At 44.9% G+C, this 11,840-nt stretch overlaps 1 protein-coding gene across 1 annotated transcript; it reads left to right on the forward strand.

Moving 5' to 3' along the window:
* The first annotated feature begins 1,830 nt into the window (after positions 1–1,830).
* On the forward strand, positions 1,831–11,607 carry DNASE1L3 (deoxyribonuclease 1L3). Its single transcript, XM_075574812.1, has 8 exons — positions 1,831–2,038; positions 5,417–5,505; positions 5,651–5,740; positions 6,262–6,374; positions 7,578–7,690; positions 8,269–8,426; positions 9,748–9,844; positions 10,986–11,607. Exons 1-8 carry the CDS (start codon positions 1,907–1,909, stop codon positions 11,094–11,096), a joined length of 903 nt encoding a protein of 300 aa, XP_075430927.1. The 5' UTR covers positions 1,831–1,906; the 3' UTR covers positions 11,097–11,607.
* Positions 11,608–11,840: the final 233 nt, after the last annotated feature.

Consider the following 11,840-nt stretch of genomic DNA (forward strand, 5'->3'; position numbering starts at 1 on the left):
TAGGTTTGTGCAGCAGTGCATGGCGTTCTGTCTTGATGCGCGCAACGTAACTGCCGTGCATTTTCAGCTCCGTTTTGCAGCGGTTTCATGCCGTCTCGGTGCTGCAGACCACTTGTCACTTGCCCAATCCAGTTCTGCGGTTGTTCCACTGAAATTATGTCCGTGCTGCAGCGAGTATGAAAAACTAAACAAGCAACAATAATACCCACTACAAGCGCTAACCTACATCAAAGTGAACGTGATATATATACACACAATTAAGTGAGTGATAGTCACCACTTGGGTGATGGAGAATGAAGCTGCCAAGGGGACTAATAAAACAGACAATTCCAACCTGTTAACAAAAAGTGCAAATACAAAATAAGAGTTCCCGGCGCTAGAATTAATGTCCAAGATACCGTAATCCAAATGAAACAGTCTCAAATGGGGGCTTCTTAAGATTGGTAAATAAAGTTCCAGGTGGGTGATAAGTTGCTTAACGATGTCCACAGTGATTCTGTAGAAACAGAAAAGAAACACACCAATTGCGCAATACAGGCATACCCCGGTTTAAGGACACTCACTTTAAGTACACTCGCGAGTAAGTACATATCACCCAATAGGCAAACGCCAGCTCACGCATGCGCCTGTCAGCACGTCCTGAACAGCAATACCGGCTCCCTACCTGTATCGAAGCTGTGCACAAGCGGGGAGACTATAGAGCCTGTTACAAATGCGTTATTTACATCAGTTATGCACGTATATAACGATTGCAGTACAGTACATGCATCGATAAGTGGGGAAAGGTGTGCTTCACTTTAAGTACATTTTCACTTTACATACATGCTCCGGTCCCATTGCGTACGCTAATGCGGGGTATGCCTGTATGCAACAGCTCTTGCCCCTAACCAGAACAATGGACATTGAAACCCCACTTACAAGATAATGGCTTGTGCATACAGGGGAGAGAATCTGTACTGATGTCTTCACTTCAACCCGATAGTTCACGGATCCCACGTGACCGGCCGCAGTGATTCTTCCTTCCGTACGACCATTCGCACTCACAGGGAAAGCGGATACTGCATACCCATGCAGGAAGGGAAGGTTGACACAGATGGTGCAATACGTAATAAACTTTATTTAAAAATTAAAAACTCAAACTACCCACACTTACAATAAATGGGGGATAGTACTATGACTCACGGATGCCGTCCGCAACCTGTCGACAGCCTGATGCGCAATGGGGAGACCTACTGGATGTCATTGCCCGCAGCTCACGAACCGGTGACATCAGCGGTGTGGCAATGCAGGGCGCTCTCACAGCGTCGGGTCGACTATGGTGGCTGGACCGGCTCAAAACACTAAGCTCCTCCTCCCTACGCGTTTCGTGACTCTGCGTCACTTCCTCAGGGGATGAAAAACATTTGAACGATTTCTACTGGATATTTTGGAAGTCGTAGAACCGTCATATCGGGGGCAAGCCATGAGTTGCAAACCTTTCTGGCAGTACAGGGGTTAAGTACTTGGTTACCAGTTACAGGAACCTTTGGGGGCGAAGGGGGTTTCTATTAGTTTCCAGTATAATAATGAGAAGTGGGACTTTCCTGTGGTAAAGCACAGACGTGGGACGGGGGATCAGAGCACAGAAGTGGGACTTTCCTGTGGTAAAGCACAGCAGTGGGACGGGGGATCAGAGCACAGAAGTGAGACGGGGGATCAGAGCACAGACGTGGGACTTTCCTGTGGTAAAGCACAGCAGTGGGACGGGGGATCAGAGCACAGAAGTGGGACGGGGAGAAGCTGCTGTTCCTGTTTCCTTACACAGGGGGCTTGTTCATATTGAACTTAGAGCTCTCACTTCGTGTGGTTCACAAAGAGGCAAATACACCAAATTTCTCACTCTCCCGTTCTCCCCGAGGCGTTAAACATGCTGCTCTTCTCTTTGCTGTTCTCGGTTTCCGTTACCGGGGCTCTCGCCCTCAGAATTTGCTCGTTCAATGTGAGATCCTTTGGAGAATCTAAGGCAGCCAAAGGCGAAGTCATGGATGTCATTGTGAAGGTATGTCCCTAATCCCTTATATCGGCTGCAGGACGCCGCCTCTGAGTAACACCTCAGGGGACAGATACAGCGTTCCCCAATATTTATTGATAACACATTTTACCAGCAGAAATATATTATTAGATTGTAAGCTGTTGGGCTCAGGGACTCCTTTTCCTAAAGGTTTGTGTCTGAAGCGCTTATTCCCATGATGTTCCCATTATATTATTATGTCACGTGTATTGTAAAGCGCTATGTACCTAGATGGAAACTATATTAAGATATCAATACATATGCATCACATCACTTGATACAATATGTAACACGTTTTGTCAGCGAAATAATTGTCACATGATTTATTTGCCCAAAATCTCCTTATAATATCTTAGTGTATTACGCGGACGGCAGATCCTAGTTTTACTGCAGATTGGCAGTTACAATAATATTCCAAGATGTATTAATCAGATTATATGATTGGATTTAGTAGCAAAATTAACGAGAAATAATAATAGATTTCCGCATACTGTGAGGAGTGATCGTTACAGGACAATTATAGGGTGAGGGGTCCTGTAATAGAGGAGAGAGGGGTACAGGACAGTTATAGGGTGAGGGTCCTGTAATAGAGGAGAGAGGGGTACAGGACAGTTATAGGGTGAGGGTCCTGTAATAGAATGATAGGTACAGGACAGTTATAGGGTGAGGGATCCAGTAAGAGGAGTCATAGGTACAGGACAGTTATAGGGTGAGGGTCCTGTAATAGAGGAGTCATAGGTACAGAACAGTTATAGGGTGTGGGTCCTGTAATAGAGTGATCGGTAAAGGACAGTTATAGGGTGAGGGTCCTGTAATAGAGTGATCAGTAAAGGACAGTTATAGGGTGAGGGTCGTGTAATAGAGTGATAGGTACAGGACAGTTATAGGGTGAGGGATCCTGTAAGAGGAGTCATAGGTACAGGACAGTTATAGGGTGAGGGTCCTGTAATAGAGGAGTCATAGGTACAGGACAGTTATAGGGTGAGAGTCCTGTAATAGAGGATTCATAGGTACAGGACAGTTATAGGGTGAGGGGTCCTGTAATAGAGTGATCGGTAAAGGACAGTTATAGGACGAGGGTCGTGTAATAGAGGAATCATAGGTACAGGACAGTTATAGGGTGGGGGTCCTGTAATAGAGGAGTCATAGGTACAGGACAGTTATAGGGTGAGGGTCCTGTAATAGAGTGATTGGTAAAGGACAGTTATAGGGTGAAGGATCCTGTAAGAGGAGTCATAGGTACAGGACAGTTATAGGGTGAGGGGTCCTGTAATAGAGTGATCAGTAAAGGACAGTTATAGGGTGAGGGTCCTGTAATAGAATGATAGGTACAGGACAGTTATAGGGTGAGAGATCCAGTAAGAGGAGTCATAGGTACAGGACAGTTATAGGGTGAGGGTCCTGTAATAGAGGAGTCATAGGTACAGGACAGTTATAGGGTGGGGGTCCTGTAATAGAGTGATCGATAAAGGACAGTTATAGGGTGAGGGTCCTGTAATAGAGTGATCAGTAAAGGACAGTTATAGGGTGAGGGTCGTGTAATAGAGTGATAGGTACAGGACAGTTATAGGGTGAGGGATCCTGTAAGAGGAGTCATAGGTACAGGACAGTTATAGGGTGAGGGTCCTGTAATAGAGGAGTCATAGGTACAGGACAGTTATAGGGTGAGGGTCCTGTAATAGAGGAGTCATAGGTACAGGACAGTTATAGGGTGAGAGTCCTGTAATAGAGGAGTCATAGGTACAGGACAGTTATAGGGTGAGGGGTCCTGTAATAGAGTGATCGGTAAAGGACAGTTATAGGACGAGGGTCGTGTAATAGAGGAATCATAGGTACAGGACAGTTATAGGGTGAGAGATCCAGTAAGAGGAGTCATAGGTACAGGACAGTTATAGGGTGAGGGTCCTGTAATAGAGGAGTCATAGGTACAGGACAGTTATAGGGTGGGGGTCCTGTAATAGAGTGATCAGTAAAGGACAGTTATAGGGTGAGGGTCGTGTAATAGAGTGATAGTACAGGACAGTTATAGGGTGAGGGATCCTGTAAGAGGAGTCATAGGTACAGGACAGTTATAGGGTGAGGGACCTGTAATAGAGTGATAGTACAGGACAGTTATAGGGTGAGGGGTCCTGTAATAGAGGAATGATAGGTACAGGACAGTTATAGGGTGAGGGTCCTGTAATAGAGGAATGATAGGAACAGGACAGTATATATGCTATATGCATTCAGCACAACAGGAGAGCAGAAATACACATATGACTTGCCTATTGTATAATTAAAGGCTAGGCACCCTGGTATTTGATGACTTATTGGCTAGTACCAACTTGTTAGAGAAAGTTTCATTTCAGCGAAGTACATTCTTCTGGCTATAAGCTTTCATCTGCGAAATATCTGGAACATCTGGTGTGAATGCCAAAGAATAATGAGAAGGTTGCATTTAAAACTATTTATAAGTGACCTTAGAAAAGCAGGAATCCCCTTCATTTTGCATGTGTTGCTTTCCCTTCGGACAGTGCAAGTGTTACATCACTGTACATCTGATCTTTTGCTTAACGGACCTGCTCAGGACCGCAGGCGGCGTTCCCGGGCCCAGGACTAGAGCTTCCACTCGGCTTCCCCCCTCCCCCCCAAGTGTCGACGTCTTGCGAGAACCACCTCTCTCCCTCACACCTCCATTTCTCTATCCCTCCCTCACCTCTCTCTCCCCCCTCTCCTTTCTCTCTCCCCCACCCCTTTCTCTCTCTCCCACTCCCTCACCTCTCCCCCTCCTCAATACACATAACCCCCTCCCTCAATACACCCGCCCCCCCTTACCCTGCGTGCCTATCCCGCAGGCGGATGCGGAAGTTGCACCCTCCCCCAATACACAACCCCCGTCCCCTCCCCAATACACAACTCGCCCAACCTCCCCAATACACAGTTACCCCCTACCCAATACACATAGTAACACCCCCATACACATTGTAACTGAACACACCCACACACACTCCCCTTACCTTGGGGAGGGGGGACCCCTCCGGTGCTGATCCGGGGGGAAGATGTGGAAGTTGGGCCTGACTTCTGGGCGGGCTTGATGTTTGGTGCGTGAGCGAGGGTGGGGCCTACGTGCGAGGGTGGGGCCTACATGGGAGGCTGGGCTACACCAGGGGGTAGAGCTGGGGCCCAGCAGCCGGACATTGATGTTGAGCCCAACCTCTGGCTAGCCCAACATCCAGCACCTGGCCCGGGACAGCGGTCCCTGCTCTCCCCCCTGGTCGTCGGCCCTGGTCCTGACACAAATGTAGTCGAAAACTATTGTAATATCCAGCCGACATCCATATAATGCTGACTTGGAGGAGCACAAACTGATAGCGACCTTATTTATAGGTAATTTCTCGCTGTGACATCACGCTGCTAATGGAAATTAAGGACAGCGGTAACAAAGTCTTCCCACCTCTAATGGAGAAACTCAACAGGTATGGAAAGAGATATCTAAATATACAAGATTTTACATTATCCGCGGACCATCTGTAGACGCCACTCATGGTCACTTCTAGACCAAGTGGCAAGAAAGGAGAAAATGTTTGAATGTTTACAAATTATTTATTGTTATTTTTATAGCCAATCAAAGTCAGGAGACAAATTCCATTATGTAATTAGCGAAAGGCTTGGACGCAAGACGTATAAAGAACAATACGCATTTATTTATAGGTAAGTAACCAATTTATTTAAAGACAGATGCTGCCAGCTTGTTCTGTTAACATTCTGTAGAGAGCTTGTTCTAGAACAGGGATGCTCAACTGCAGTCCTAAAGTCCCACCAACAGGTCAGGTTTTGAGAATATCCCTGTTTCAGCACAGGTGGCTCAATTAGTCCCTGCTTCAGCACAGGTGGCTCTATCAGGGGCTCAGTCTTTGATTGAGCCACCTGTGCTGAAGCTGGGATATCCTGAAAACCTGACCTGTTGGGGGGGGTGGAGGGGGACTTGAGGACTAGAGTTGAGCACCCTTGTTCTAAAGAAATAACACTCTGTAGATATATCTTTGCCATGTAGAAATAATCATTACACAATGACAAGTGACACTAACATGTTATCAATTGCAGTCCACACAATATTGGTAGAAATCTGTAATGTGTGCAATGTGTAAGAATGAACGATGAGATTTGCACACCTACTTTCGGTGCATCTCCGATGCACCCCACAGACACCCTGACTTTCCTTGTTTTCCCAGGAAGGAGCTGGTCTCGGTGAAAGAAACCTATCAGTATCCCGATCTTCAGCCGGGGGACTTGGATGCATTTTCCAGGGAACCCTTTGTGGTTTGGTTTCAGGCACCCAGATCAGGTGAGCAATCAGTGTCACAAGAACCCTAGGATTTGGGATGTCAGTTTATGCTTTTATAGCACTTAGAATGTACCCAGACATTGGAATGTAAGTCGGTGAAGTATTAATTCTTGTTTTTATTTACAAACTTAAATACAAAGGAATGCAATAAAACCACCAGCTCTGCAGCGAAAATCACAGTCTCCACTGGAAAGAGCAGCGAGTTCTCGATGCAATGTAGGAACTCAGTATCAAAAAATACAAATCTTTTATCATGAGACGCAGAAAAAGGCGACGTTGCGACCCCAAATGGTCTTTTTCCGGGCATAAAAAGGAGAGTAAGTTATGCTATAAACTTTGGCGTATTCTACTACAGCAGGGATGCTCAATTCCAGTACTCACCCCCCCCCCCCCACCCAACAGGCCAGGTTTTCAGGATATTCCTGCACAGGTGGCTCAATCAGTCTCTGCTTCAGCATAGGGGCTCAATCAGTCCCTGCTTCAGCAAAGATGGCTCAGAGGCTGTGCTGACTCTGGGATATCCTGAAAACCTGACCTGTTGGGGGGGGGGGGGCTTGAGGACTGAAGTTGTGCCCCCCCCCCTGTACTACAGGATACAAAAATAAATTATACCAAGGCCCAGATTCACAGCTCTGTTAATTCCGGGCTCATAACATACTGTTCTCAAAATCCATAATGTATGTTATATTCTCTGAGGTTAACGCAAATACACAAAGCTAATTATATGCGAAAATAACGTCCGTTAGTAATCTCATTAGCACAGGCTTAACGACATGTGAAGTTAGCACTGCCCTGCTTAAGCTTCAAATAACATGGCGTAAAACATCTTACCCAAAGGCGGCGTTACTCCCAGGCAGAACCTGAATAGGTGTATGAATGAAGTAATGAGCGGAAAAGAACCCTATAAATAGCAATATGATAGTCAAATCATACCCAACTGTGGTCTAGAAGGGCGGGGAGCTGCGTTGGTCCTCTCTTCCAGGCAGTAACAGGAGGGAGCGCGAGGAAGGGGTATGACACCTTTTATTGGACCAACAAGTAGTTGATATGTTGAAACAGAGGGTCCCAAGGGCGGGCATTAACGCCGTTTACCTCTGGAGACCCCCTGTTTCCTGTAGGCAGAACTGCTCCTTTAATACAACTTTGTAGTCTCCGACTTCTGAATTCTAACATATATTTCTCCTGTTATGTTTCATGATAAAGATGTCAAAGAGTTTGTGATAGTCCCACAGCACACGACACCTGAAGCATCAGTCCGTGAAATCGATGAACTTTATGATGTTTTTGTTGATGTCAAACAGAAATGGAAATCAAAGGTTAGTCCGGGTCCTTACGGCTTTCTGCACAAACGTATACTTCATTTGGAACGAACGATGTATCAGGCCTCCTATATCCACCATATCTACACATTCCGGGCACGTTGTTCCTGTTTATCATATGACAACTTTCTTAATATCCTCTTTTTGGAAACCAAAAGGAACTTTCTGTGGCTATAAACCAGTAGCCTGTCTATGTATGACTACACCATGCTATTTCCACTGTTTCACACATCCATGCAAAGTCTCACATGTAATAATATATCACTGTAATAATGTGCAGGATAAACTCTATATAGCTGGTATGTAAATCCTATTAGGAAGTGCGGGTGGGACTCATTGAAATATACTTTGCATAGGGATTAGCATATCTCCCAGGGTGCATCAGGTGTGCCCCTTTTTCAGCACATACTGGAGATACTACTAAATTGAAAGTTCTCCCTCACCTGACCACGGATTTGTAATCTGTGACTCGGATTTTCAGGGATACAGGGGATTTGCCTTTTTGTGACTGATCGGCGGCTGGAAGGAACTGGCCAATCGTCCTTATTTAACCCGATGTGTATCTTGTTCCACAGAACTTTATCTTCATGGGCGACTTTAACGCAGACTGCGGTTATGTTCCCAAGAAGCAATGGAAGAACATACGGCTCAGAAATAACCCAGAGTTTACTTGGTTAATTGGTGACAAAAATGACACAACAGTTAGGAGCAGCACGCACTGTGCGTATGACAGGTAACCGCTCACATGAAGTGCAATTAAAAATTTCCCATTTTGTTTATCCTTTTGTGTACCAACGAGGAAACTTGTTCCTTACACTAGCAACGATGGACCGTAGAATGATCCGTCTTGTTCACTCGCACTGCTAAACACAACGTGGCGGCTGAATTACGTTTCATGAGTGAAGGGGCAAAGCTGCTCGCTGCTGCACACTGAAACGACCCATTCTGAGTATATATAGTGGGCATTAATAAGTATAGTCACACCTCCAGTATATCTGTCTTAATGCTATAAGGTTTTAGGAAATGTACACCGCCTTTGGGTCCCGAACAAATGCCACAAACTGACACGACACATCCATCAAAACATAAAGCAAACGGCTCTCATTTCTTGCTGGCGTTTCTGCCTGCTCTCTCCCCCCACCCCCCCTTTACCTAATCGTCGGAATTTTCTGACATCACGACGTCATGTAACCTCACGGCGTCATTTGATGCTGCGTTGCCATGGCGACACGTTGCCAGAAGCCGCCAGAGAGCAGGTGAGTTACAGAGGCCTTGCATGCGCTTCCCCCGGCATTTAATTTAAATGCTTTGGGGAAGAGCGCTGGGCCTCTGTAAGCGCCGCCCCCTCCCCCCCCCCCCGAAAATCTCTCGCGCCCACCAATTTGCGCATTCCTGCCTTATATGTTGTTCTGCCATTTTTTTAGACCAGATATTTTTAATTGCATGCAAATCAAGGGGTGGGCTTTATGTCGATTGGAGGGTCGTTTGATGCCACAATTGAAAGCAAATAATGTAGGGTAAACTCAAGATTATTTACTTGTGAAGAGAAGAGTTTGGTCGTTTTTTACCAGCAAGTATTTGGTGGTTTACACAGCAGAGAAAAAGTCTGAAGTTGCTTCATTTACAATCAGGATAAAAAGTAAAACATTCCAGAGCAGACATGAAAAACAATTAGAAAAAATAAAACAGGTAGGTTTCTTTAACTATGATGCTACTACAACAGCCCAATTGTGTCCAGAGATTAAGGCCAGCACGGAACAGTGTACAAACTTCTATATGTGGGTCACCCGATGAAGGACCCGAGAGGTTGGAAAGGTTGTAACATATCAACTCCTTGTTGGTCCAATAAAAGGCATCATACCCGCTACCCCCTCTCCCCCCTCTGTTACTGCGTGGAAGAAAGGACCAGCACGCCTCCCACACTTCTTTGCTTCTTATGTGGAATAAGAAGAATGAAAACAATTATTACATAGAATCTTAATGAAAAAAGAAATGTGTATTGACTGAGTTGGATATGTTCTGCACGCTATCACTTTGTGACACAATCATTTCAGAATCGTGGTCCACGGTGAGAAACTGATGAGTTCTATTGTGCCACAGTCTGCAGCTGTATTTGATTTCAAGGACGCTTTTGGATTGACTGAGGTTCAGGTAAGATTTCATGATTATTTACTTAAATATAGATGAGCAAAAAAAACACCACTGACTTGGTGCAATACCTTTAATCAATTCCAGAATGAAAATAAATAATATTTATGCACTTGTAAGGATAGTGCTGGCAAAGCAAAATCCACTGTGCACAATTGTAACGGACGTACTCGCCACAAACCGGGACCGGACAGCGAGGCTGAGGTGGAGATAGAGAAACACCGACCTGAGACCGCGAAGCCGGGTCCAGATTGCGGATTCTGTCGTCGTGGGTAGCCGGGTCGGGGTTGGAGATAGCAGAGTAAACGAAGTCCAGGCTGGGGTCAAGGCAGGCGGCACAGGAGCGATGGTTGGGGTCACAGGCTGGGGTCAAGGCAGGCAGCACAGGAGCGATGGTTAGGGTCACAGGCTCGGAGTCAAGGCAGGCAGCACATAAGCGATGGTCGGAGACACAGGCTGGGCTCAAGGCAGGCGGCACAGGAGGGATGGTCGAGGTCACATGCTGGGGTCGGCATCAGGGAAGGCTTCAGCGTCGGGGCTACAGCCCAATGAAGCCTCTGGAAGGAGGAGGCTTACTTACTACATTTTTTTTAAAATTCAACTCTTAATGCCATTTTTAATTAGTTTTAATATACTGAGCATCCTTTGGTTTCTATAGCTGGGTTTAGCCCACTTCCCTAGCAGTGCAAGATCTTTGCAACACTTTCCTGTTTGTGATCATTTGTTGCCAATGTTCCCAGCAGTTTGAGCTGCAAACTGCAACAATAGATAATGTTACCGTAGTAATATAAGAATACATTGTAGCTGCTGAGTTACACTGACTGAAGGATTGATTGAAACTGAATGGCAGCCATTTAGTGATTCCTAGGAAGTAGGATTTTGCTGATTGATCACGGTAGAACTAATCGATCGGCAGCTTAGGTAACAACTTTTCAATAAAGGCAATAAATAAATAAAGGCTGCGTATATTAAAACCAAAAATATATGTTTTATTTAAGTGCCACTTAGATTGCCTCTTTAATATAAATTACTTTCAACATATAGGTCCTAAGCAGCTACCTTTTCTCACGCCTCAGAATAATCCCCGAAAAGCAATGTTAAGAGTAAATTTAAAAAAGGATGTTTTTATCTCGTTATACTACAGGCTCTGGATGTCAGTGATCACTTTCCAGTGGAGGTGCAGTTAAAATCAGCAAATGGTTTTATATCACGAATAAGATCCCTCTTCTCAGAGAAGCGCAGGTCGGGAAGATAATCCCATCAGCCTTTCCTATCCAGACGCCGCTGTGCAGCAAATTGCCGTATTCATAAATCCGGGCTGAAATCTGACCGCAGCTTCTTTTGCCGCGATACCTCCAATATCAGAAGATGATTATTTCACAATGACGTCATCACAATATAAAAAGGCAAAGTCTCACGAAGGGACCAACGTGATCTAGTGGCAGTGATACGCTTAATAGGTTACAACTTGGTGAATGAGGTCTTGGATGTGATACACAGACTATAAAGGGTCCAAGTACCAAGTGTCACAAATGGCATTTTTGGTGTAAAATTGATGTACGGAAACCTTAAACGTAATTGCGCTTATGTGCGGCGATGTAGTAACCCAACCTTACTCAGCGCGCAACTTAAATTCACCTTTTTGACTGCAAATGTTAGCAGCTTATGTAAAAGGTTCATTTTGTCTAGAACTTTTCCGATACAAAAACCATTTGTAAAGCAATATATACCTGTCTCATGATGCTTGAAGTACTGTTGCTTGCAATAAATAAAAATGAAATGAAGAAAAATTGTCTTTTTTTTTTTAACTTATGAACATACTATTGCCATTATTTAATACTGTTACTATGTGCACGGATAAAGCTTTGCTACAGATCTGATATACCGGTAGTGCATCTATTCTCTCTGGAAAGACTAAAAAAAATGTATCAAAAATATTATTTGACAATACTTCCTTTTTATAGTCCCCCAGTGATTTACAATAATGTGTCACCTGTGC

This window comes from Ascaphus truei, chromosome 17, assembly GCF_040206685.1.
Source record: "Ascaphus truei isolate aAscTru1 chromosome 17, aAscTru1.hap1, whole genome shotgun sequence".
Classification (NCBI taxonomy): Eukaryota; Metazoa; Chordata; class Amphibia; order Anura; family Ascaphidae; genus Ascaphus; species Ascaphus truei.

Bases quoted from the DNA above. Each gene is read 5' to 3' on its own strand.
- DNASE1L3 (XM_075574812.1), top strand. From the start codon at position 1,907: ATGCTGCTCTTCTCTTTGCTGTTCTCGGTTTCCGTTACCGGGGCTCTC. The intron at 2,039-5,416 runs GTATGTCCCTAA...CCTTATTTATAG, and splicing joins TCATGGATGTCATTGTGAAG to GTAATTTCTCGCTGTGACAT. The intron at 6,375-7,577 runs GTGAGCAATCAG...TTCATGATAAAG, and splicing joins GTTTCAGGCACCCAGATCAG to ATGTCAAAGAGTTTGTGATA.